This window comes from Dasypus novemcinctus, chromosome 6 (assembly GCF_030445035.2).
Source record: "Dasypus novemcinctus isolate mDasNov1 chromosome 6, mDasNov1.1.hap2, whole genome shotgun sequence".
Taxonomy (NCBI): domain Eukaryota; kingdom Metazoa; phylum Chordata; class Mammalia; order Cingulata; family Dasypodidae; genus Dasypus; species Dasypus novemcinctus.
This window is the reverse complement of record NC_080678.1, coordinates 57,087,554-57,115,481: the sequence shown is the minus strand read 5'-3', so window position 1 is coordinate 57,115,481 and position 27,928 is coordinate 57,087,554. Positions and strand designations below refer to the sequence as shown.

Sequence of the window (27,928 nt, the reverse complement as noted above, 5' to 3'; positions counted from 1 at the left end):
GGGGTTCAACCAGCCTCACACCAGTATTTCCTCACCTGCTGGGGCTTTTAGGCTATTCTCATTTGAGCCCATAAGACCTTGGGGCAGAACATGCATTTATAGAAACTAGAAATTTCCCCAAACCATTATGGATTACCCGAAGTAAAAGTTTTTAAATGTCATGGAACTAGAAATTTTGTATAGTATTAAACAATTGTCTAATTGGAATTATACTTTCAAAAGATTATAGTTGACATTCTAAGGGCAGTCTGTGTCTTTTAAAATTACTAGAATTAATAAAAGTTACCTTGTATGACAATTGTAGAAGAGGAGTTATTTTACAATTAGGGAATGCTATTAATGTAATCAATTATTGGATTATAATTTGAAAAGTTATTTAGTGGATTGTGTTATGTGAACCAATGGAATATTTGCAGCATTTTAAAATTACTAAGACAAAAATTCTTATGAATAATATTAAGTAAAAGAGGCATAATGCATAAAGCAGATACAGACACTCATAACTATGAAAAAATATATGGGAACAGATGTAGCTCAAATGGTTGAGTGCCTGCTTCCCACATACAGGGTCCCAGGTTCAATCCCTTTTGCTTTGAGCCTAAAAACAGAGCAAACAACAAACAAACATGAAAAAAATAACAAGGGGGAACCAATATAGCTCAGTGGTTAAGCACTGGCTCCCCACATATGAGGTCCCAGGTTCTATCCCCAACCCTGTTACCTTAAAATAAATAAATAAATAAATAAATAAATTATATATATATATATATACACCATCAGAGTAATTTGCAGAAATGAAAAAAATATTGTATTAGGAGAGACAAGGGTGTGTCTTTTTAAAAACGTCTTTCATATAAGTTGTCACGTACTTCAGCTTTGCAATTAAAAAGGCTAAAAGTGTTTTATATTGCTCAATTCACAATTACTCTTACTAATAAGGAAGTGAAGAATAAGATTTATTTTATTAATCCCATATTGTGTGTGGTCTTGTCTTGTTTGTAGGAGAACCAGCAGAAATCCACCAATGTGGTCTACCAGGCCCACCACGTGAGCCGGAACAAGAGAGGGCAGGTGGTTGGAACAAGGGGTGGGTTCCGAGGCTGTACCGTGTGGTTGACAGGTATGCTATGCTCATCTGTCTCTCCCTCTATCTGCCTATATAGCTGTGTTTTTTCAGTGAAAATTCAATAGTAGCGTACATCACACAATTTTAAGGAAGCTAGTGTGACGTTACACATGTTACATGTTTATTTTAACATTAGGAGACATTAGGAGCAGAGAGCTGAAGTAGGAAGCCTGGGTTTTAGTTCTGACTCTGTCACCAGTGAGAACTAGGATTTGATCAAGTCATGAAATGCCTCCAGGCCTCAATTTTTTCCTCTCTGGCATGAGAGGATGGGACAGATTGATTGTAACATTCCCTGCCAGCTTTAAGGAATTTCGTAATTGTCACATTCATGCCTAAATATGTGGTTCTTTTGACTTTCGGCTTCTGGCAGCTCCCTCTGGTTTCCTTTCTCTCTGTGATATTCCCTAAAAAGCCTTCAGTAACAGGATTAAGACCTGTCTTGATCCACCTAGGCCACACCTGAAATAACCTCATCAAAAGATCCTGTTTCTAAGAACTTACACCCATAGGAATGAGTAAAGTTTAAGAACGTGTTTTTCTGGGCTACCTAGCTGCAAGCCACCACAGTGACTAAATGACCGTCCCTTGTAGTGTTTTTATAGACCCAGAATGTCAAAGCTAAGGATTAGTGACAGAATGGACTTAGGAGCTAAGACTCCATACACCAAATCCCAGGCTGTTCCCTTTCACACTGAGTGCGAGGTTGAAGAAGTTGTTCCCTGGGAATGTGAGTCTGGCATAGTCTGGACTTGAAAGGAAAAACCAAGATCATTTCAAAGACATGAAATTTCATATGAAAATGGACCCAGATACCAAGATATGTTTATTCCTCTTACATAATCAATTTATGTGTTCCTGTCTGCTCACAAGTACTATTTTGTTCTAACCTGAAGATAATTCTAAAGAATGTGGTGGGCAGAGACCTGCCTTGAATCTTTTCTTGCTTTTCTGAGTCATTCTCTTTCCTGTCTCAAGTCAGTTCATTCCTCTTATCTTTTCCAAGTTCTATTATTACCCTCCTTAAACTTAGTGCCTTGGTTTCCTGGTTTCCTTCATTCCTGGTCCTCTGCATCAAAACAACTTTCTCCAGCCAGGGAGAGGCTAGAATGGGGGCAAGGAGCCAGCTGTATTCATATAGGCAGTTTCACCCATCATTATTCCTGAAATGTGTACCCCAGCCCACTCTGCGAGATATGACATTTAGCAGTAGGTAAAACTTGTGAAAGTTGGCCTTCATAAGATACTTACTGGTAAAACAACTTTTGTATTGGGACATATACACACATTCCATTTTTTTTGAATGTGGAACATTCTTGAAAAGAAAAAAAGAGAAGTGATAGAAGAGAAAAAATTGTAATGGGTATATTACCCCTGTCATTTTTTACTCCTAATAAATTTGCTCTTTTCCTAATTTTTTTTTTTATTCTTAAGTTACACAGGTAGGATATTGACCAGGTGGACCAGAAGACAAATACTTCAAATTCAGAAATTTCAAGTTGAGTTTCAGCTACACCTACTTTAACTGTGTGACTTTGAACAAGCCAGTTAACCTCTCTAAGCCTCAAATTTCCTTATTTGTGAAATGAAAATATAGTACCTGCCTCATAGGGTTGTAGGTAGGACTTTAAGGAAATAAAGTGTAAATGCACTTAACACAGTATCTGGCTCAGAGGAAAGCTCTCATTATGTAATTAATGTTACCCTAATGATGTTTTAAAATAAATGTCAACAGCCATGTGAAATACATTTACTGTGATTTAGCTTTTAGTCTCCGGACAGTGGAAGGAAAAGCAAAGGAGATAAATGTCTCTCACTTTTGATGTGAGAGAACAAACATATCAGAACTTCAGGAGCCCTGTTTCTCCTCCTTTCCCAACCCAACATAGTTTGTTTTTTTGTTGTTTTTTTTTGAGGTACCAGGGGCCAGGGAATGAACCTGGGACCTCATATGTGAGAAGCCAATCACAGAACCGCATTGGCTCCCCTGAGTTGGTTTTTATATTTGTTTTTGCTTGTTTGTTTCCGTTTGCCTTAGGAGGCATTGGGAGCCAAACCTGGGACCTCCCCTGTGTGAAGCAGGTGCTCAACCCTTGAGCCACATCTGCTTCCCAACATAAATTTTAAGAGGAATTTATTACCTAAGGTTTTATTCAAATAAAAGTGAAAAACATACCATAAGACATCATCAACAATAATTTAGCAAAAACTATGGACACATTTTTTATGTAGCTGTTACTTCTAATGCTGCTCAGTTAATGTCTAGGGTGTGATTTTAAAACCTAACTAAAATATGGAAGCTTTTTGTTTACCTTTCATATATCACCTTTTTCCCTGTCTCTTTTCCTCTCTGTTCTTCATACCTGCCTTTCTCTTACTTTTTTCCTATCTTTCCTTCTTATCTTTCCGTTGTCTCCTCTGTATTATCCTCTTGGCCTTCTCTCCCCCACCCTCAATCTTTTCCTTTTCTCTTATTGCTGGCAGTGGCTTGGCATGATTCAGAGATCTTCAGGACAATGGAATTTTTAAATTGTTGGTTTTCCAGGGCAGTTCAGAATCTGAGCGCTTATGTTTTAGTTTGGCAGGTTGAATTTCTTTCCCATTCTTCTTATCTTCTCCCTTATATGGAAATTAGAAAGTGTGCTGTCAATCATTTTGCTTTGAAACTGTGGAGAGAGAAAGAAAGGCAGGAGGCCACTCTATTCTCATGTAAAGACTCTAAATACTTAAGCATTATGGTACCCAGAATACATGGCAGTCTAGCTCAGGATGACTGTTCGTCTTTTGAGAGTCATCGTGGAACACCCTTGAAGCCAAGAGGATAGTATGTAAGTTCTGTTGTCGGATGGTTGTTCAGTGGCATATGGCAGGGGGTGAGCTTGCCAGTGTCCAAGGGTCGCCTGTCTCACTCCCTTCGAGATGACTGCTGACATGAGGGCAGTTGAGACCACTGTCACCAAATCTCATTTTTCAAGAGCAGCCAGAATCTGGATTCTTACGCGCAACTTGCTAATTTTTAAAACTCTGTAAGGAGAAAAAACAAAACAAAACCGAGGACCAAATCTAGTCCCCAGATCCCCTTATTTATGACCCTCAGTTGCTTTGAAAGGCTATAATCCTATTAGGGAACAAATAGTTATTTCAAAATTTTGAAAGAGACACCAGTATTTTGCTTTTTCAAGATTTTAATGATTGTGATTTGGCTGGTGAGAGCTTGATTACACTTTATCATCTTAAACAATCAGGGACAAAGTCAGTCTTGCCTGTTCTGAACAGGTCTCTCTGGCGCTGGAAAAACAACAATAAGTTTTGCTCTGGAAGAGTACCTTGTCTCCCATGCCATCCCTTGCTACTCCCTGGATGGGGACAATGTCCGTCATGGCCTGAACAAAAACCTCGGATTCTCTCCTGGGGACAGAGAAGAAAATATCCGCCGAATTGCCGAAGTGGCCAGGCTGTTTGCTGACGCTGGTCTGGTCTGCATTACCAGCTTCATCTCTCCCTTTGCTAAGGTAAAATGATTTGGCACCCACACAGTTCCCAAACAGTGTGAGCACTCTCAAACTGCTAGGAAAAGGAGTTGGGTAGAGAGGAGGGCAAAATGGAATGTTATTCTATAATTTCCACCACTGTTCTCTCCTCTCCTCTCTTGTGCCCTCATTTCCTCTATTTAATATCGGTTATATAAAGAGTTTCTTCATTTCCAGATGCCAGGACACCAGCTGACATAAACCCTTTCCTGTTCACGTTAAAAGGAACACTTGAAAGGAGGAAACAGCTAAATGAGAAAACCCTAAATCTCTGTAATTTCGGTTCTCTGCAGACGAGAGCAGCACACTACCAAAGAATCAGGCTATGATTGTGTGTTACTGTTGAAGGCACTGCGGAGGAGTGTCACTCTTCTTATTTTCCAAACAGGAAATTTCTGAGAGTTACAAATAATATAGCTGTGAACACATCCTTTGGATGATAGGTTCTCATATTGAGTGGGAAGGTACTTCTTATCTTTTTCGAGTTTTTTCAGTTGTTACCTTCCTTGGACTCAGTGCCTCTGGCACTCGCCTTTGGTTTCCTCGTATCCTGCTAAGAGAAGCTGCTTTCTGTGGCTTTCTCAGAAAGTCCTTGAGAGAGTTGTGTTTATCAGAATGATATTTCTGGACTTTCTCTAAAGGACTGGAACCCCACGGCCTCTGCAGAGCATAACCCCAGGGCTATCTTAAGGTACCAAATAGGAGGGCAGGCAGCAGTTTAAGAATTTCATTGTGAAACCTCTCGTAAATTTCATTGTGAAACCTCTCGTTATATTCTTAAACAGGATCGCGAGAATGCCCGCAAAATCCATGAATTAGCAGGACTGCCATTCTTCGAAATATTTGTAGATGCGCCTCTAAACATTTGTGAAAGCAGAGACGTAAAAGGCCTCTACAAACGGGCCCGAGCTGGGGAGATTAAAGGTACGAGAACCAGGCAGCAGTGCCTTTACCCATCTCTTAGGCTTTTGATCCTTATTCTATTTGAAGAATTCTGCCTGAAGTTTAAATAACTTTTCCAGATTTGCCTGAAACATGCATAACCTTTTTATCAAATCGTAAGATTTTCAGTATCTCCATGGGCTAATTAATATGTGGGGTTTTATTTTTAAAGCACTGTCACCTTCTCAGTTATAACCAGTGAAGTTTAGAGAACTGAAACGAGGATGTTTATGGGAGAGTATTTGTATGTGTATGGAGAGGAGTGGTTCAGCGTTTTTCCTTCTTCTTGTCTACCTTTTCATTTCTAATCAGTTGCAGGCTTCAACTTAGCTACCCCAATTTTGTTAATATTCTGGGGGCTTTCCATATTGAAAATACAGCTTGTATGTTTTCAAGGAAGGCTGCTTGACCTTTTCTGCTATAATCTGAATTCTCAGGTTAACATTTTATTCACATATGTGTTAGGCCTTCTTGATTAAAAACATTGTTCTGTTGATGCAGATATGATTTTCACTCTTATTCCTTTTAGGATTTACGGGTATCGATTCTGATTATGAGAAACCTGAAGCTCCTGAGTGTGTGCTTAAAACCAATTTGTCCTCAGTGAGTGACTGTGTCCAGCAGGTAGTAGAACTTCTGCAAGAGCAGGTGTGTGGAGTTGTCATAAAAAAAAAAAAATTAATAAAGTCATGAAAAATACTGAAGCATTCTTTTTACAGTTTTAATTTCATATCATTACTATTTCTACTTCCTTTCAGAACATTGTACCCCATACAGTAATCAAAGGCATCCATGAACTTTTTGTGCCAGAAAACAAACTGGACCAAGTTCGAGCTGAGGCTGAAACTCTTCCTTCACTATCAATTACAAAGGTAGGAGGTATAGACTGGCCGAAGGAGAATTAGGATAAATATCGGCCACTACAATCCATTTACAATTACATACTAATAAGGAAGGGATGGATAAGGGAAATACGGTGTCTATAGGGAAAAATTTCATTTTTTCCAATTTTTAAAATTCTTTTCTCCAAGAAAATCTCTTACCAAGTGCCAAGAGTTGCCACAGGGTAGATGATCCATGTATAGAGGCACCTGGAAAAGAAACTTCTGCATTTGCATAGGACGGTTTTACATAACTGTCATTATACAGGCATCTGGTAATAGTTATTTGTTGACAGAGCTAAGAATACTTTTTGTCCAGAACACAAGTGCTTCTTGGGCAGTCGACTGGAGTGTGAAGAGAATGCAGAGCAGCCTTGATCTAAAGTGACTTGAACGCCTCCGTCTTTTTCTACTCTCCACTCACGAGGGAGAGTTCAGTCTGAGGAGAGAGGGAGACAGCCTTGGTTGGACTGATTTTACTATCTGGAAAATGTAGGATGTAATCACAGCAAACTGCCATGTGCTTCAGCCTTTTTATGGGTCATGGTTACATGGTCCGTACGAACTGATCAAGTCTTCATTGGAGCCTTTTCATTATCCATGAAAACGTTGAAGATTTTAATAAGACCAGAGTAAAGACTCCATATATTAATTCTATGAAGTCATGAAAAATTTACAAACGGAACACCTGACCCTGTAAAATAAAGCCTAAGTGCCCTAGCACTCCAGGCAGATGGGTAAATACATAACTATAATATAATACAGTGTGATGGTTCCAATAACAGGATGGGTTTCATGGTAGAGAAAAGCTACCAAGACTCTAATGATTCATTCTCTTGGCTGTAGGAATGACTGGAAAGACTTCAGAGCAGTGACCTGTGAGGAAGGTTAATTAGATGAATAGGAGTTTGCAGGTAGGAGGAGGATGGGATAAAACACAGGCCTGAAACCACATGTGTGTTTAGACTAACAAATTGCCTGGCACTGTTGGTGAATGGGCCCCAAGTAAGGAGTGGAAGAAGATGGAGTTCTCTACATGGGCCCAAGGAGCCAGAGCTGAAAGAGCTTTCAGTATCATACAAAGAATTCTGGATTTTTATCTTAGAGGCAATGGTTGGCTCAAGTCAGTCAAATATCCAGGATATTTGGTGAAAAAATAAAGCTAAACCCAAATTTTGGAGGAAAAAAAAGAAAGAATGAACAGTGAATTTTCAACTAGCTGCCCATCACAAGGAGAGACACAATCTAATGTGCTCAAATAAAACATTACAACTTGAAATTTCTTCATTACTTTCCCGTTGGAAGTTTCTAGATTCAAACCTCTCTCACCCATTGATGATGGTTGGCATAACAGATGGGAATTAAATGTTCTGCCCTCTTCCTCCTGTCAACTGATTTAGAAAGGATTGCCCTGGGCCAAATGGCTAATTAACAGAACTTCTGGAAATGTTCACCTGCTTTTCGTGTTTTACAGCTGGATCTCCAGTGGGTCCAAGTTTTGAGTGAAGGCTGGGCCACTCCCCTCAAAGGCTTCATGCGAGAAAAGGAGTACTTGCAGGCTCTACATTTTGGCACCCTACTAGATGGTATGCTTTCTTTCTTACTCTTGATTATTAAAAAAAAAAAAAAAGCTTCCCAAGAAGTCTGCATAAGAACAAAAATGGTTTTTTTTAGGTATAATTTATAGATGATAGATATCATTGTGACAATGTTTAGGTTGTTTATGGTGTGTCCAATTCTATTATATATAACCTTCCACTTTTAGGAATTTTTTAGTTATCCTCAAAGGTTTATTGATTATTTAAAATCTAAGGAACTGGAAAATGAGGATTTTTATTGTATACAAAGCAAAGTTTAAGTTTGTTTTTCCTCTGCCAGCCCTTTGCTGGCCCTGATATTCAGAAGGCAGCAAACAGTTAGAAGCACCCTTTCTTCCCACCAGAGACCACCCTGGGGACAGCCAGGGCTGCTGGCTGACTCACATGGTGCCTCCCATGCTCTAGGATGCTCTGTCGAGATTATTGCTTTCTTCTGGTGGATGCCAAATGTTGATGTTCATGCCTGTACATGAAATATGTGAGGATGGCTCCATCCTAAACTCTAACAGGGGAGTGTTAAGGGAGCTTTCTGGGCACAGGCTGAAAGGCTTTTAGAGAATGGAACTGGCCAAGGTTGGAAGCATGAGTTATTCAAAAACTTCTGGTCCCTTCTATGACCAGTTTCTTCCTAGAACTGCTTGAGTTTATCAATGGACCTTGTGTTTTACAAGCTCCTAGGGAGTAGCTACTAAGCGGGTGTGGGGTGATGGCAGAGCCACGCAATTTGTAATACCGAAAAGGGATCCAAACCTTCTAGGAAGAAAAATCAGATGTTCTTCCTTGGAAAAGATGATTGTGTTGTAGCCATGTGACACTGTCTGGGATGTGGGGTATAAAGTCAGAATCAGAACTCTAAGATTGTGATAAAAAAAACGGGCCCTTTCCCCTTGTTCCTCTACTGTAACTGATAATGCTCCTCGGTCTGAGACCTTCATTTCTTAGACTAAATAATATTCCACAAAAAGACACTTGATTTACTTACAGCTTACCTTAACAATATTAATGCATACTTGCATAGTACTTCACTGTTTTTAAAGCATTTTCTAGGCATTATTTCATTTGATCCTCACAAAAGCCCTGGCAGAGAGGCAGCTGTTATTATCCCACTTTAAAAATGAGGAACCTGACCTCAGGTTATGTGATTTGCTAAGGTTCACACCATTGGTAGATGAGGGGCTCAAGACCAGAGGCCAGAATCTCCTGACTCCCAACCAGTGCTCTTTCCATACTGGCTGTTCTCTTGATGTCCTTCCCAAAACAATCTAGAAGACCAGGATGTCTATACAAGGAAGGCTGACATTGACTTCATTGACCTTGATATCTTGAATTAGACACATGTTGAACACAGGTTGCATCAAGTAAATGTCACTGGACTCAGCAGCCAGCCGTGAACAAGAGATTGACCAAGAACATCTAAACCAGAGAGGTGGCCAAAAGACAATTGCGCCAGATTGAAAGAGGCGTCTTTATTACAGTACAGTGCTATCAGCCTTTGACAATTATTTGTTCCACATAGAAAAATACCAGGGCTGTGCCTGTAATTGCAGAGGACAATGTTAAAGGAAACAAGTTCTTAACTTGGACTCTGAGATACAAACTGGAAGACAAAAAAAAAAAAAAAAAAAACCAACACCCTAAAATTGTAGGCGAAATGGTTTCTGTTTTGAGAAAGGAGAAGGAGCATTTTCCTAGAGTGGGAGTTCATAGCTTTTGATGGATTCTTTAGAGGAGTCTATGACCAAACAGATGAAGAACAGCTAAAGCAGATAATCCATCTACATAATTTAGGACAAATCTCCCTCCCTCTCACACCATTTCAATTTCACTTATATGATATTCTTCAATTTGCAAAGCATGTTGATTTTCTTTTTCTCATTGGACCTCACTACCATGAGTCAGATGAAGCCCTTGTTATTGCTCCCATTTCCCATATTATCCAAATGTCTATCCCCCCCACCCCACCTAGAGATCAGAATCAGGTCACTTTCCTAATAATACTTGAATCCCACTAGTTATAACCCCCTACCTGCTCATTCAGAAATTCCAATTGTCCAAATCCTGCGCCCAAGTGTTTGTAAGAATGCCAAAGGGTGTGTTTCATGTGCTCCTGAGTCAAGCTCAGGGCCATGCACCTCTTACCCCATGGATCTGCACAGCTCCCCCCCATGGAGAGGTAAATACCACCAGTTCACTCTGGCCACTGAAGTCTATGGCACCCACAGGGTTGTGGCAGCCTCATGGGCTCTTTCTCAAGTGGGAAGGAGAATGTGCCCTTCCTCTGTGTTAGCCTCAGTTGAGGACTCTCTAGCAGGAGCAGGGGTGACTTGAGCCCTACAGTGTTTGAGAGTTGTATAAGATAAATTTGTAATCCATATACATACATGGCTGCCAGTGTGGCTATGTCAAGTAAAGTTCAAAACTAGCTGTCATGCTTTTCCCAGAACCCTTACCCCCTTCCAACCCATAGGCCCTATTTCTGGGACTCTGTGTAAATCACCTTTTTTACCCTGTAGGAATTCTCTGTTGGCTCCACCATCTACCCCTACAACTAGAGTCTGTTGGACATGCCTGTGCTACCCCATTTGGAGTCAGGATTCAAAGCTCCCATGTACTCCAGAGGCCTCCTTAAGTCCTATATACATCAATTAATAAAAATGGAGAGCAGGGATATGGTGTACTGTACACCTCTACCACTCTCTATGTCTCAATTTAGTTTTGGCCCAAGTAAAGACAGAATATCATAGTAGACAGGGGAGTGAGCTCTGGAGCCAAACTCGATGGGTTGATATGGCAGTGATTAGCTATGAACCTGGGACAAATTATTTAAACTGTCTGGCCTCAGTTCCCTCATCTTTAAAATGAGGTTGTTAATAATTGTAACTGCCTTATGGGGATGTTGAACACTTAAAAGAATGCCTGACCCAGTAATAAAAAATGCTCAGTGTATGTTAGTTATTAAAATTAATAAACCTGGGAGCAGAAGTGGCTCAAGTGGTTGGGCACTTGCCTTCCACATGGGAGGTCCTGGGTTCACTTCCCAGTGTCTCCTGAGGAAGATGAACAATGAGCTGACAGATGAGGGAGCCACCTGGGTGGGGGAAATTAACAAAAATTATTAAGCCCCCAATGTATCCAGTTAAAAGAAATTGAAGGCTTAAAGAGATCAAGTGGCTCATCCATAGTCACATCAGTTTGGAAATAGCACAGATATGATGTTCATTCAGCCAGTGTTTTAGTTTCCTGGCTGCTAAAACAAATACCATACAAAGTTTGTTTTTATCTCCATTTTTGTTTATTAGAGAAGCTGTCAGTTTCCAGAAAAATCATGCAGAAAATACAAAATTCTCATATACCTACACACACACCCATACACACCAGTTTTCCCTCTTATTAACACTTGGCATTAGTGCGGTAACTTTGTTAAAATTGGGGAAACAATGTTATTATAATTACAATATTAACTATAATCTGTAGTTTATATTAGAGTTCACTGTTTGTGTGGTAGAGTCCAACAGTGTTTTTTATAAAATTTTTATTCTAGTCACATGTATACAACCTAAAATTTCCTTAACCACGTTAAAATACACAGTTCGGTGGTTTCAGTTGCAAGTGTTACGCTTCCATCACCACCATCTTGCCAAAACTTTTCCATCACTCCAGAAACTCTATACCAATGAAGCATTAACTCCCATTTCCTATCTCCACCTTAGCCCCTGGTAAACTTTATTCTAGTTTATGACTATGAATTTGCTTATTCTAGTTTTCTCATATTGGTGAAATCATTCAATATTTGTCCTTTTGTTTCTGGCTTATTTCACTTAACATGATGTCTTACAGGTTCGTCCATATTATATACTCAAAACTCCTTTCCTTTATACAGTTGAATGATATTCCATTTATGTATATACTACATTTTGTTTATCCATTCGTCTGCTGATGGACACTTGTGTTGCTTCCATCTTTTGGCAACTGTAATAATGCTGCTGTGAACATTGGTGTGAAAATATGTTTGAGCCCTGCATCCAAATGCCACATGGTAAAACAAGATGGCGGGTGATCCCAGCCGAGGTCTCTGCCTTCCCCTCCAGAATCTCCTGGAGCTGAGCATGTGGGCAACCAGGCAAAGGGTTTGTGTCTTTCATGTCTTCTTCCCTCAGTCTATTGGGGCTTCTCTGCCTTTCTCAGCTGTAGGTGAACCTGGAGTCCTCTCTTACATGGCAGGATCAAAAATGGTATCTTCCTTTCTCTCTGTGTCTCTTTGTTTATATCAGACCCAACAAAAGAGTAGAGACTCAACCTCTACTCATTGATGTAGTCCAATCAAAAGCAGTCTAATTAAGTGACATAAAGTAAATCTAAGGTAATCAAAGGGTACCATACCCCTAAGAATGGATTAGTTCAAAAACATAACCTTTGTCTTTTGAGATCTATAAAAGAATGTCAAGCTGTCACAAATGGTATCTCATTGTGATTTTGACTTGCATTTCCCTAAGGGGTAATTGTGTGGAACATCTTTTCATGTGCTTTTTGGTCATTTGGCGAAAAGTCTTTGGAGAAATGTCTATTCAATCTTTTGCATATTCTTTAATTGGGTTGTCTTTTTATTGTTGAGTTGTAGGATTTCATTATATATTGTGGGTATTAAACCCTTATTGGATATGTGGTTTTCAAATATTTTCTCCTGTTCTGTAAGTTGTCTTTTTACTTTCATGATGAAGTTTTTTGGTGCAGAAGTTTTAATTTTGATGAAGTCCCATTTTACTATTTTGTTTTTTATTGTTGCTTGCCCTTTTGGTGTAAAGTCTAAGAAACTATTACCTACCACAAGGTCCTAAAGATGCTTCCCTATGATATATTCTGGGAGTTTTATAATTTTGGTTCTTATATTTAGGTATTTGATCCATTTTGAGTGAGTTTTTGTAGATGATGTAAGGTAGAGCTCTGCCTTCATTCTTTTGCATATGAAGATTCAGTTTTCCTAGTGTCATTTATTGAAGAGACATTTCTTTCCTAATGGAGTGGACTTGGCACCCTTGTCAAAAACCAGCTGGCCAAGGAGTGGATGTAGCTCAGTGGCTGAGCACCTGCTTCCCATGTACGAGGTCCCAGGTTTAATCCCTAGAACCTCCTATTATAAAAAAAAAATCAACTGGCCAGCAGTGTGGGAGTTTATTTCTGACTTGTCAATATGATTTCACTGGTCTATATGTATGCCTTTGTGCCAATACCATGCTGTTTTGATTACTATAGCTTTGTAATATATCTTAAAATCAGAAGTGTGAGTGTTCTAACTTTGTTCTTTTTCAAGATGATTTGGCTATTAGGGCCCTTGACTCTTTCCTAAAAATTTGATAATTGGCTTTTCCATTTCTGCCCAGAAGGCTGTTGGAATCTTGATTGGGATTATGTTAAATTTGTAAATCACTTTGGGTAGAATTGACAATAAATTTTGTCTTCCAATCCATGAACATGGGATTTCCCTCCATTTATTTAGGTCTTCTTTAATTTCTTCTAGCAATGTTTTATAGAATTGTGTGTACAAATCCTTTACATCCTTAAATTTATTCCTAGATATTTGATTCTTTTAGTTGCTACTGTAAAAGGAATTTTTTTCTTGAGTTCCTCTACTGATTTATTCATTATTAGTATATAAAAACACTGCTATTTTTTACATGTGGATCTTGTACCCTGTCACTTTGCTGAATTCATTTATTGGCTCTAGTAACTTTATTGTAGATTTTTTCAGGATTTTCTATATATATTATCATGTCATCTGCAAATAAGGAAAGTTTTACTTCTTTTCCAATTTGGATGCTTTTTTTTTTTCTTGTCTAACTGCTCTGACTAGAACTTTCAGTATAATGTTTAGTAACACTGGTGACAGTGAGTGTTTTAGTTTGCCAAAGGGCTGTTGATGCAAAGTACCAGAAATGTGCTGGCTTTTATAAAGGGTATTTATTTGGGGTAACAGTTCCAAGTCTATGAAAAGACCAACTCAAGGCACCATAAGAAGGGCTTTCTCACCCAAGCCAGCTGTCACATGCTGAAACAAGATGGCAGGTGATCTCTGCCAGTTTCTGCCTTCCCCTCTGTAAGCTCTCAGGCAATGGCTTATCTCTCCTTGGGGCCTCAGCTGTTTGAGCCTCATCACATGGCAGGATAAAAAATGGCAGAGCTCTCTCTTTCTGTGTTTGAGTGTCCATTTTTATCAGTCTCAGCCATGAGTGGGGACCCAACCTGAGTCACACTTCACTGACCTAGTCGAATAAAAACCCCCTAAATTAATCTCAGCAGGTATCCTAATCAAAGGCCCCTCAACTGAATGTAATACAATCAAAAGGTATCACACCCAGAGGAATAGATTATTTTACAAACATAATCTTTCTCTCTTTGGGATTCATAAAATAATCTCAAACCATCACAATGGGCATCCTTGTTTCAGTCTTTCATAATTGAGTATGATGTTAGCTCTGAGTTTTTCATATATGCTCTTTATCATGTTGAGGAAGTTTACTCTTATTCCTAGTTTTCTAAGTGTTTTTATCAAGAAGGGATACTGGATTTTGTCAAGTGCCTGTTCTTTATCAATTCATAAGATCCTGTGGTTTGAGTCCTTTGTTCTACAATGTGGTAAATTACATTAATTGATTTTCTTATGTTGAACCACCCTTGCACACCTGGGATAATTCCCCCTTGATCACAGTTTATCATTTATTTTAATATGCTCTTGTATTCTCTTAGGCTCGTCTTAATTTGCTAGAGGGGCACTGATGCAAAGTGCCAGAAATGTGTTTATTGAGATTCTCATACTTTTTGTTCACCATTTTCCTAATATCCTTTAGTTCTTTCTCCTTTGTTTTCCTTTATCTCCTTGAGCATATTGAGGATCATTTTTTAAAAAATCTTTGTCCAGGACATCCAAATTCTGGTCTTCTTCATTGATAGTTTCTGGATTATTATCTTGTTCTTTTGATGGGCTATCATTTCCTATTTCATTGTTTGTTTTGTAATCTTTTGTGGCACACTCTATATTTTAATATTTTAAGGTTTTTACTCTGGGATTTAGTCTGTGAGCTGTCTTTTCCTTAAGAATGTACCAGATAGTGATATTACAACGATTTCCTTGAGTGCCAGGAGCCAACACTCACAAAAAAATCATATTTAACAGTCTTTATAAATTATCTCTGTGTTGGTTGGTTCTCTCTTTCAGCATTTAGCCCTTCTATCAAGATCAGCCTAAAGTGAATGTGAAGTACAGGGGTTCCCTGTCTTTTTTGAGCCTGAGTCTTGTCCTGGCTTGTTCTTGTTCATGGCCTTTGGAATTCTCCTGTTTACAGGAATTTGAATGCCCCTTCTATTCCTCATGAAATAGTCCTCTCCCCATCCTGGGTGCTCTATTGTATAACTTAAAGCAGGTAATCCTTTGCCTTCCATATGCTTTAACTTGTTTCTTACACTGCATTAGCTGCCCACAAGCTCCTTCTGCCTCAGGGCAAGTTCTGAGATGGGGAGCCAGAGACAAGTTTCCTGGTTCAGTCATTCAGGATGCCCCTGATAGACTGGCATGGACAAACAGGCACCACGTTATGCATGTAGGGGTTACTCTGAAGGGAGCAAGGACTCACAATGGGAGTACAGACTAGTTTCCCACTGCTCTGGGTAAGGGTGGGAAGGGGCCAGCATGGGCACCACAAGTTCTCTTATTTTTAAAGCTGCATTTTCTTGATTCAGCTCTCACCCTGTTACTGCCACTCTTTAACTGTTTTCCAGAATTCTGAGGAAAATGGCTTTGCTAGTTTTGGGTAGTTGTTCAAGATTCTGTGAGGAATCTGGAGCATCTTACACCACCACCTTGGTCAACTGCAAGCCTCGGTTCATGGTTTTGAGGCTAGAGAAGTCCAAAATCAAGGTGTTAGCAAGGTGATGCTTACTTCTTGAAGACTGTGGCATTCTGGGACTGGCTCTCCATGATCCTTGGTCCTCGGCTTTTCTGTCACATGGCAATGCACACAGCAATGTCTTCTTTCTCTTCCAGGTTCTGCTCATTTCCAGTCTCTTGCTCTTCCTGTGGCTTCTCTTTTCTGTGCCCAATTTCCTTTGCTTATAAGACTTCAGCCATATTGTATTAAGGCCCACCCTCATTCAATTTGGGTATATCTTAATTAACTAATAACATCTTCCAAGGTTCTATTTACAAATAGCTTCACAGCCATGGGATCAGGGGTTGAGATCTGAACTAGCCTTTTGTGGCAGACATAATTCAATCCCCAACAGCTATTCAACAAATATTTATTGAATGTTTCCATGTGCCAGGGTCCATTCTAGCTTTTGGGGATTGAATAATAATCAAGATATATATATAAGCTTGCAGCAACAGATATTAGAGCTCATCTTCTGAGCCACCCCTGTCCCAATTATGTTCTTCCCACCACATTGGTGGTTTTCAATTTTTTTATTTTTTATTTTTTAGGTCTGAACATTCTTTGTTTCACTGAAACCTAAGACACTGTATAAAACAAAATTTATAAAAGACATGAAAATAGAACTGCTCCTGTAGATGTATGTGAGGGAGGTGGAGCGGGAGGTGGAGCTCAGCCTCCCTCCCACCCCATCAACAGTCCTGAGGGCATCAGGAGGAAGCAGGCTGAGGACCAGTGCACTGTACCACACCAGTGTGGAGTCTTTTTTTGATTGAGCCCAGGACCTGTACATGGGAAGCACATGCTCACCCACTGAGCTACTTCTACTCCCTTGCCAGTGTGGAGTCTTATGGCAGAGTTTGGCTTGATGGCTCTGGGACTGAGTGGACTGAGTTAAATTTTTAAAGCATGATTTATTTATGTGTTAGAAGCTTGAGCAAGTTATCATTCATATAGATATAATTTAATCTATATCATTCATATAATTACCATTTAGAGACAATTTGAGTCAGCACCTTGGGATTTCTAAATTATTTCTGTAGGCCTAGACTTGTGGCCACTTTATCTACCAACAAATAATTGCAGATTTCTTGCTCTTCTAAAGTCTTCTGGCAATATTGTTTTTTACTCTTACCACGTCTCCTAAAAATATTTTTTAAAAATAATAATAGCAAAGAGCTTGTTTGTAGGTCATGTGTGTAAAGTTTCATAATAGGAATTTGTTCCCTGATATTGTTGCTTTAAAATTATTTCAGTGGAGAGCTGAAAACATGTCTCCTAATTTTGTTTATATTTCTCTAGGAATGGTCCTTCCTGGTATGTATTTAAACAACTTTTCCAAGTAGTTAAATTATAATTAGATGTTACATTAATTAAAATAGTTAAAAACATAACAAAAAAATCCACATTAACCAGATGGAATTGATACCAGTTCATAATCCAACCAGTTATAAAAGAATAATACTACATTTTTCTGTTGATTGGATTCCAAATCACAGGAAATTTCTAGAACAGATGCAGCTGTTTATAATGTTGTATTTGGCAAACTAAAGTAAACTTGTTTCTAAACTATTGTTGCACATTTTGTTCCTGAGGTTTTTAAAATTTATGGTACTCTCGACTACTTCCATCGAGTGTTGGTCCTAGTTTAGTTTCATAAATCTGAATTTTTTTTTCTATTATGCTTATAAAACATTTTTAATTGATTAAGGATAAATTGAGTTTAGATGCAATTTAAACTGGATGCACCTGGTTGGATTGTGCATGACTGTACTTCATTTGTTTTCATGTGATTATGCATGAATTTAATTTCAAAGCATCATGATTGATAGTTATGTAACTGGGAATAAATACGTACCTGCTGTGACTGGAAAATTCTACGTTGTATCAGAATGAAAAGGTAAAATTCTGAAAAGAACATTAATCTTTGGTATTGTTTTCATTGTTGCTTTTCCTTTAAAACTCTAATTAAACTATTAAAAAATATGTATATATATTTTTTGCATAGAAAGTGCCCCAGAAAACCAATAGCAAATCTATAAGGCTAAAACAAAAGGCTTGAAAATTATTTAAAGCAAATGCAAAGCTACTAAATTCAACAGGAAGTTACCTATTTGATTTACCATCGCTGAAAAAGCACCATACTCTTTTCTAAAGTGAAATAAATAAATACCACAATAATAATTAAATAAATAAATAACAGACAAATAAAGTGAATCCCTCCAGAGCTGAAGCACATCAAGGAAAAAGACTGGAAGCCCAATTCAGTTCATGAAACCATAGAGGATGTTTCAGGGCAGAATTAATTTGTTGGATAAGTTTATGTATTAGAAAATTTGATAAGGATGATAGGGAACCACAATAAATCTGCCAGTCCCTACAAGTATCTGAGATCAGCTGGCATTATTTCTTGGTAGAACTTTCCATAACATCCCGTGGATTAGCTCCATCATCCTAACTACTTGTCAGGCAGGGAGTGCTGTTCCCTCATTTTGGATTTTCACTCAAGGCAAGATGAAGGTGGATCAGTGACTACACTGGCAGGAGCCTAGCAGACCAGAAGAGGCTCTCACACCAGGAAAATGAAGTATTCCTTGGATTTCAACCCAGGATAATTGTTGGAGGAGAGCGTTGCAGGCATGTTGCAGGCAGGGCAAGGCATCCTCCAGCAACCCACCTCACCTTTGCTTTGCATTTGGTTTTACTTTATTTGGTGGAGGCACTCTTTATAAGCAGAGTCCCATGTCCTGGTCTTTCAGCAGTGTGGCCAGTAAGCAACCCACGGAAAGCACGCGTTCAATTCAAATATAAGTATCTTTGAATTTGCATTGAATCAGCAACACCTTCTTTGGTAGCCTTTCTCCCTTTTTTCTCAACTAGTCTATGGGATGGACTTAATTATTTTTAATTATAAACCTCCCTTAAGACTAATACAGTGCTTTATAGTATGCCCCCTCCTGGCAATCCAGGAGATTTAATGTTACTTATCCTGTTTTCCAAGTGAGGGAAGTGAGCTCAGAGAAGCTGAGTAACACAGGGAGTATGCCTGAATTTTTAGTTTAGCGTTCTCTGCACAAGGCTTGGAGCTCTCTTACTGCCCGTGCACTTTGAAACAAAGTTTTTTGAATGAGAAAGCCCACTAAAACTTCACTTTCTGCGTACAGTACCTTATTTGAGGCTTACATAGGGTCTCAGGACAGGTTGCAGGATTTCATGATAGATTGGATTTCTTTATTGCTGGCAGTTGCTCTCTACCTCCTTTAGGAGTCTACATTCTTTAGTTTTGGGTAATTTTCAAAGAATGTTTAAGCTCACAGTGATATGCCTGGAGAATTTGGAGTCTTATGCCCCTAAGGAATAGAACTCTGTCAGAGGCATTTTAAATGTTTGATTTTGAAAGTCAGGTTTAAATGACTTCATTTATCTATGGTACATTTCTTCAGATCCAGGAAATAACTGTCCTTATTTCCTCTGAAGCTGAATGTTTTATTCATTTGCCTTTGTTATGTACCCTGCTGAGTCTTGAATTTGGAAACATCCCCCAAATCTTCCCTACTGTTTTTTTTTTAATACATTTTAAATTTTTTTAAAAACAGATACTTTAGAGTACATAAATGTTACATTAAAAATGTAGGGGATTCCCATACGCCCCACTCCCTCTCCCTCCCACACTTTCCCACATTACCACCACCACTGGTATCGTACATTTGTTACGACTGATGAACACATGTTGAAGCACTGCCTCTAATCGTGAATTATAGTTTACAGTATAGTTTACACTCTGTCCCGCACAATTTTGTAAGTTATGACAAAATATGTAATGAGCTGTATCCGTCATTGCAGTGTTATGCAGGATAATTCCAAGGTCCCAAAAATGCCTAATGTTCTTTTGTGTTAAACACTTAACTGTGGACCTCTATTTTTCTTAACTGTAAGTACAACTGAGAGACTGACGTACTTGTCAATTTTAGGGCACCATTACAAAACGGGTGCACGGTTGTGTAATTACTAGAGTTTACATTCTCTGGCTTCATTAAAAACTGAGATATTTCTAGGAAACAAGATTTTATCCATTTAGTCCCAAACTAAAAAATAACCACCTTTTAACCATTTTATATGGGAGCTTTTAAAAAATGTTCTTCTCAAAACAAAAACAAAACAAAAAACCTGTTTACTAAAATATATATATATATGTATACATATACAAAAAAGACAATCTCTTTAAGTAATTGGGTGGTCATTAGCAATACAAGTCATAAATTAAAGTGGACTCCAATGTAATGGTGCCCTGAGGACCGGAAGTTCTGTGGGATTTATTAGTCCCTATTCTAAAGGACATCCCCGCCCCTTCATGACTCTTATTTTAGTTTCTATGTTTGTTTGTTTTTAATGTTCTCCTGTCTCTTCCTCTGTGGTCAAGCTGTCATTTGACGTTTCTTGCTGCTGTAGATGTAACTTCTCTGAAAACCAGATCCATACCTCCCAATTCATTGTGTTGTATGCCCAGTTAATTTAATTCCCTCTGAAGAGACTCAGCATAAAGGCGAGGAGTGCTCACTCTCTAAAAAAGTGCTAGAGCTGTAGTACATGAACTTCATGTTTTTACCCCTTCATGGTTTTTGACTGATGGTTCTCAGATGTGGTTGACATAGCAAGATTTGTGATTTCCAGACAAGTAAATTGCCAGTCAATTCAAAGAAACTTAAATGCTACACTGTGTCTTTAAAGAACATCAGGAAGACAGCTTGTTTTGGGGTCTAATGGCCAATGTTACTTGTCTGAGTTTTTTTCTTTCTTTTCAATGAAGTGTGTTGGTAAGTATTGATAGAGCCTAAAAAATAGAATAAAATATGAGACTTACTCAACTTTGTTACAAGGTTGATTTCCAAGATTGTTTTCCATGCTTTATTTTATTTCATTGGGTTTTGTTTTTTTTTAAAGATTTATTTTTTTCATTCTCTCCCCTCCCCCCATTGTCTGCTTTCTGTGTCCATTCACTATGTGTTCTTCTGTGTCTCCATGTATTCTTATCAGTGGCAATCTGTCTCTTTTTGTTGTGTCATCTTGCTGCACCAGTTCTCTGTGTGTGTGGCCCCACTCCCGAGCAGGCTGCACTTTTTTTCACGCGGGGCGGCTCTCCTTATGGGGTGCACTCCTTGCACATGGGGCTCCCCTACGCGGGGGACACCCCTGTATGGTAGGGCACTCCTTGCGCACATCAGCACTGCGCATGGGCCAGCTCCACCACACGGGTCAGGAGGCCCTGGGTTTGAAACTTGGACCTCCCATGTGGTAGGCAGATGCTCTATCCATTGAGCCAATTCTGCTTCCCTCATTGGGTTTTTAAAAACTTTAAGCTACCTGAGTGTATTGAGGTCAAGATTAAGCTTTAAAAAGGGAGCCCAGAAAGGAGCTACTCCTCCTGGTACCTAAAGTTAGATTATGTACTGAGACCACACATGCTTTGAAACTCAGCCCACTTTTCACAACTGTACAGTCTCTTAAGTTAAGAACTCCCTCAAGGATTTCTCATCACAAACTCTGGAGAAACTGGGGCAGCCTGCACAACCGTGTTGCAGGAACTCTTTGGCAGGGGCGTACTGTCCACATTAGAGTCAGCCCTAAAGGACGGCACACCTGGAACCCCGTGTTCATGAATTGTGTGGGTCTTTCCACAGATGGAGTTATCAACATGAGCATTCCCATCGTATTGCCTGTCTCCACGGACCATAAGAAGTGGCTGGAAGGGTGCAGCGAGTTTGCCCTGGAACATGGTGGACGAAAGGTGGCTATCTTACGAAATCCTGAATTCTACGAACATAGAAAAGAGGAGCGTTGTTCCCGTGTGTGGGGGACGACATGTTCAAAACACCCCCATATCAAAGTAAGTCATAAAACATTTTGGAAGGGCTTTCTTGATCCTTTTCAGGTTATGACAAAAATAATTATTTTTAACTCCTTCACCGAGGACCTGTGAAACTGAGGTTAGAAAAAAAGAGGTTTTGGGAAGTGGATTTGGCTCAATGGATAGAGTATCCGTCTACCACATGGGAGGTCCAGGGTTCAAACCCAGGGCCTCATGGCCCATGTGGTGAGCTGGCCTATGTGCAGTGCTGATGCACGCAAGGAGTGCCATGCCACGCAGGGGTGTCCCCATATAGGGGAGCCCCATGTGCAAGGAATGTGCTCCCTAAGGAGAGCCACCCTGTGCAATAAAAGTGCAGCCTGCCCAGGAGTGGCACGGCACACACAGCCGAGAGCTGGTGCAGCACACACAGAGAGCTGGTGCAGCAAGATGACACAACAAAAAGAGACACAGATTCCTGGTGCCACTGATAAGGATGGAAGTGGTCACAGAAGAACACACAGTGAATGGACACAGAGAGCAGACAACTGGTGGGAGGCAGGGAGGGGGAGAGAAATAAATAAAATATAAATTTTTAAAAAATTACTATTAACCAAAGTATTAAAAAAAAAAAAAAAGAAAGAAAGAAAAAAGAGGTTTTGCAGGCTTTGCCTTGGGAGATCTTTTTTTTTGTTTTTTTTTCTGAGGTACTGGGACTGGAGATTGAACCCAGGACCTCGTATGTAGGAAACCAGTGCTCAACCACTGAGGCACATCAGCTCCCTTGAATTCGTGTTTTTGTTTGTTTGCTTGTTGTTTTTTTTGTTTTTAGGAGGCATCGGGAACCGTACCCAGGATCTCCCATGTGGGAAGCAGGCGCTCAACTGCTTGAGCCACATTGAGCCACATCTGCTCCCCTTGGGAGATTTCTGAGAAAGGGGCAAAGAAATATCTGTTGGAGGGTTCATCTAAATCATCTTTGATCCTATGATAGCTGGTCCCCTCAGCTAAATGGGAGATAGGTAGATAAGTTAGTCTAATACCATGTGTATAAGGCCAAAATCATAAACTGGCTTAGCCACAGGGAAAGTACCTATGCAGAGAGCTGTATCCGGAGCCTGCAGTCCTGTCTCTCTTGAAAATGCAACAGGAAAATCAGTTTCTTCTTATAGAATGGGACTAACCAACCTCTGCAAAAAGAACTCAAAATTCATGCTCTATGCCCAGTGAAGGGGCCAATGTCATTCTCTGTAACAAAAATCACTGGTAATGGCAGAATTTCTGGAGGGAATATACTGGGTCTTCTTCAGGTGATATTTTTAAGATTGAAAAAAGTGTTCAACTGATTTGGATCATTTAGGGTCTGTCCTACCTAAAGATAAAATAAATTAAAATGTCCAAATTCCTTCACAACTTGTAATTGTTATTGGTAATTGGGAGGTGGGGGTAGAGGGGAGGATATGATGGAATTGCTGGGTGTGGTTCATTTTCCAGAGAAAATATGTGAAATCGAATGTAAAAATCATTCCTCATCCAAAATGAAATTGATAAGATTGGGGGAGGGGGGTGAGGCATGAAATAAAAATAGACATATACTGCTAATTTGACTTGTCAAATTCCCCAGTTGGAGTAACTAGGCTTCAGAAAGTTCATGGGAACAGAGAACAGTTTAAGACCCAGAAAACTTTAAAAAGTTGCCTGATTGGAGAAGGCACGTCCTCTCTCGGGCCTAAGTTTCTTCACTTACAAGAAGAGGATGCCAGACTCAAAATAACTCTTCCAGCCCTATGACCCTGCAAAATGGGTGTTTGAGTAAACTTATTGGAATCTGTCAGGCCAAGTTATGTTTTGTGTTTTTTATGAAATATTTCAAGATAGGAAGGGCCTTTTCAGGGCCCCTATTGGCAGTCTCAGGGGCTCTCATTATCTGAACACAAGGTCAATGGATAAGCAAAGCTGCATTTTTCATTTATTGGACATGACTAGCCATGCCATAGATAATCATCTTTAATCTTAGTGCACATCCAGATCAAAGTTATCTGAACATTTTTTCTCAAAGAGGTTCTCAGACAGCCCTTAAAATTGCTGACTGTGAGCTGTCTGAGGAATACTGTGCTCTGGGCCTAACATGTTTCATTGGTAGTAATTAATACATGCTTGGGATTTTATCTTTACCCAGTGACCCAAAGAAGAGTGACCTTTCATTATGCCAGCTCAAATATCAAATATTACCACTTTTTGTGTCTAACATCCACAAACACAACTAGCACGTGTGTGCGCGCACACACACACAGTCTGAGGAATCCTTTTTGAGATTATTTCTTTTCATCTTGTCCTGCAATGTGTTGGCAGTTAGAACTCAGCATTCCTTAGAAGCCAGGGAGAGCAGTGGTATGATCTGTGACACTGATGACATCATCAGTGGCTCTGTACCATTAGGTCATTAGAGAAAACCTGTAAACATTCCCAGTGGTAATGGTGAGAAATGGGCCATGGATAACTGGAAAGAGAAGGCCACTCACTGTGTGTACACTATACTTGCATTGTTGGAGGTGCATTTACCAGAGGCAAGACACAGGTTTTACTAGGAACAGGACCTTTTTATTGCACTTCTAATTTTAGCACCCTGGAAACTCACAATAATCCTTAAAAGTGGTGTTTTAGAAACCCAAACCTTCCATAATGAATCATAGGCTGTCTTGTATTTCCATGTGGCACTGGAAATTATATCTGCATGGAAAACGGGTCAGAGTAACAAAGGAAATGGTCTGCTTCTCTTAGATAACTCCTCATTGAAGTCACCCCTGACTTTCCATTCCAGACATCCCGGCCCTTTCCCAAGTCACAAATGTGGAGCCATGTAACATGGTCTCAGAGGAAATCATGGGGAGGAGCAAGTGACACTTGTGAAAATAATGCTTGGAAGCTCCCTGCTGCCTTTCATTGATGGCTGTGAAAAGCTTTTTCAAACAGTAGTTATTTCTCACAACAGTTTTGTGAATCATTACTCCCATTTTACAGATGCAGAAACCAAGACAACAGAGTACGACTTCTCAGAGGAGGAGGATAGGAAAGAGATTTCATATATCTTAGCTCTGCAGTGAAGACTGTATGGTCAGATCAATTGAACCACCTGGGAAGCTTTAAAACATTAATGATGACTGGATCCCACCTCCATAGATTCTCATTTAATTGGGTTGTGATTGGATCTGGGCATTCAGATTTTTAAAGCTCCCCAGCGACTCAATGTGCAGCACAGGTTGAGAACCACAGCATTAGATGGTTATCTAGAGCTGTTTCTGGTATGGCTCCACCTGAATAACCCTGTGAGCACCTCAAACTCAGCATGCCAGCCTCTCCCCAAACTGGTTTCTCCTCCTGTGTCTACCACGTCAGTGAACCGCTTCACCTCCCAGTGGCTCACATCTGAAACCTGGATGTCATTCTTACTTCTTTCTACTCCCTCATGCACCAAATCCTGACAATTTTGCCTTTTTGGTATTTCTTGCATTTGTTCAGTTTTCTGCTCGACATCGTTCTGGGCCAAGCCTTTTCCCTTTTTCCCTGTCGCTAGCCTTACTCCCCTCCAATCCAGTCTCCATTCTGCAGCCAGAGTGATCTGTACAGATATGACTTCATCTTATTTCTTAGACTCTCACCACCCCCACCCAACATAGTCTCTCCTCCAGTTATTCTGAGCTGTTCATTGTATCATGCATTCTCTTACTTTTGCACATCCTAGTCCCTCAACCTAGGACATTGTGCCTTCCAATCCTGCCTCCTCACCTTATTTACTCCTTTTCTTCCTTCAAGAAGTCCTCCCTGTCTCCCATACTGCTCATTCTTTGTACTCCCAGACACTTTGTACTTGTCCTAGCATCACACCTATCCCACAGTATTGTTAACCATTTATTCTTCAGTCAAACCACTTAGACTGCCAACCCATGAGATCAAGACCATATCTATATTTATTTACCATCAAATCCCCAGCAGCAAGCCCAGGGTCTGCCACATCAGAGATGCTCAGTGAGTGGGGGATGGGTGAAAGTACCCCTTTGCGGTGATGCTGAAATGTCAGCATGGAGACCACTGATGAGAGGCAGTGGCTGCTGCGTGAAGTACCTGGTTTGGGAGAGTCCTAGATTTGGGTCCTGACTTTGCTGAGAGCTGTGTGCACTTGACCTCTGCCCCTTTACCTCTGTAAGTCTGCCTTCTCATTCGAAAATGAGGCTTTAAGCCCTTGTGATTGCCAAGATCTCTACAGCTCCAGAATTCGGTGACATGATAAATGTCAAATATATATACTGCACTTGTACCACAATGATAGTTTTTCTTCTTCTCAATTCTTTTCTCTAAACCCTTTCATCATGACCTCTTTTCTTGAACCCATCATTTCTTACCCACCTTCTGTGCTCTTTCCCTTCTCTCCATTTCTTCATTCTGCACCTTCCCACTCACAGCTACTCCTCCTCTCTCAATTTGCACATCCCTTCGCTCTTCGGGTTGTTTGTCTCAAGGTTTCCTCTCTTCGCCTTCTCTGAGCTTATTTGCCATAGCTTTCTTAGTCTTCATCTTGGTATATTAACTCATCCTTTATGCATTTCCTGTCATCTAGGACCCTGAGCCCTTCTCTGTCCTCACTGGACTCCCTCAAAGCTTGCTCTTTGTTACTCTGGGTGTATTTATTTCTACAAACTCCCTAGCTGTGGCTCCTCTTGGCTTTAGAAGGGGGTGGGGACTTCTAGGACACAAAACTAGGCAGAGGCAGGATCACTGGACCTCCCTTCTTGATAGCTGGACCACAGCCCTCAGGACAGTGGGACCACCTCAGAGAGAGAGATGCCCTGTGTCCCTTCCTGTCCCCAAAATACCCAAAGGAAAATTCCACATTGTTCTTCAGATATATTTTTAGGCTGGATGGTGAATGAAGTTGGTTCAATGCTATCTTCACCATACAGGGTAGACTCTTGGCATTCAGAATGTGTTACTGCACTCCCCAGAATTTGGAGTCTTACTCTTTACAAATTTTATCTGTAGTCTAAGTGATAAAGGAGAAAGCAAAGTTATAGGTGTGGACATTTGGCAATATTCTTGTTCAGTGATTTGCCTGAGCACAGGGCTTAGAAACAGAGCCATGGAAACACAACCACGTTCCTTGCATAGCCACCCTCTCTCTACTCCAAGTTCACAACCTTGGCACTATTGACGTTTTGAGGTCAATCATTCTTTGTTGGGGTTTTGGGGGGGGGGATCATCCTGTAGACTATTTGGCAGCATCCCTATCTTTACCCACTAGATGCTAAGAGCACCGGTCCCCCAGTTGTGACAGAAATGCCTCGATATTCTCAAATGTCCCCATTAAAGTCAAATTGCCTCCACTGAGAACCACTGTTCTACCCCAATCCCGCCAGTCCCTGAACCCCTCTGCAATGCAAGTCATTGGAAACCCAAGAATCTACAATAGGCAATATCAACCAGGGGTATGCCATCACTAACTTGTGTTATAACTAAGTGTTTTAAGTCAACTGGCTTTCTCTCTCACTTTCTCTTATTCCCTCTTTTCTGCTGACATTTCAAGTGGCCACATTGTCCTTGGCAAAAGAAAATTTGGAACTTGGTCAGGGGAGGGCTATGAAACCTTTACATATTTGACTGAGTAAGACTTTCTGTAGTATCTCAGTGACTCAGGAGAGATTCTTGCTGAGTTAAATTTTAACTGATTATACTCCAGTATCAGATGGAATATACTTAAGTTTATAGAAAAAAATAAATGTTTGTACCCTTTTATTTTTAATTATTTAGACCATTCTTCATATCAGGTCCATCTCTTATATTTTCTTATTGTAGGACCCAGGGCAAGAATACAAAGGCCCTCATGCCATGTTTAAAAGTGACATTTCTGCCCAACAAACTATTAAATGTTTTGTCTGCCTACTTTGGCAAATGAGCCTTGATAACCTGGAAGGCCAAGTTCAATTAAAAAATTCATGGTTCTGTAGAAGATGTGGTAGCAAGGGAAGAGTCGGTCCTTGGCCTATAGGCGAGGGCTCCTCTTTCTCCTCTTATGCTTGCCTCTCCCTGTGCCAT

The 27,928-nt window shown here is 40.0% G+C and overlaps 2 protein-coding genes across 7 annotated transcripts in view; one reads left to right on the top strand and one right to left on the bottom strand.

The window, feature by feature from the left end:
- Positions 1-27,928, top strand: part of PAPSS2 (3'-phosphoadenosine 5'-phosphosulfate synthase 2) — an 84,653-nt gene that overhangs the window by 49,455 nt on the left and 7,270 nt on the right. For 4 of the 6 annotated variants that reach the window (XM_004464528.5, XM_004464529.4, XM_012527572.4 and 1 more), the window contains 8 exons: positions 1,003-1,120; positions 4,403-4,638; positions 5,442-5,580; positions 6,128-6,246; positions 6,357-6,470; positions 7,954-8,065; positions 17,299-17,313; positions 21,675-21,880. In XM_004464528.5, the coding sequence (XP_004464585.1) occupies positions 1,003-1,120; positions 4,403-4,638; positions 5,442-5,580; positions 6,128-6,246; positions 6,357-6,470; positions 7,954-8,065; positions 17,299-17,313; positions 21,675-21,880 (1,059 nt within the window). The remainder of the gene's footprint in view (positions 1-1,002; positions 1,121-4,402; positions 4,639-5,441; positions 5,581-6,127; positions 6,247-6,356; positions 6,471-7,953; positions 8,066-17,298; positions 17,314-21,674; positions 21,881-27,928) is intronic. The other 2 variants (XM_004464530.5, XM_071215791.1) reach the window with 1 other exon arrangement.
- Positions 6,306-27,928, bottom strand: part of ATAD1 (ATPase family AAA domain containing 1) — a 139,857-nt gene continuing 118,234 nt past the window's right edge. Inside the window, exon 10 of the mRNA XM_004464527.4 lies at positions 6,306-6,918. Within this exon, the coding sequence (XP_004464584.1) occupies positions 6,900-6,918 (19 nt within the window). The 3' untranslated portion in view covers positions 6,306-6,899. The remainder of the gene's footprint in view (positions 6,919-27,928) is intronic.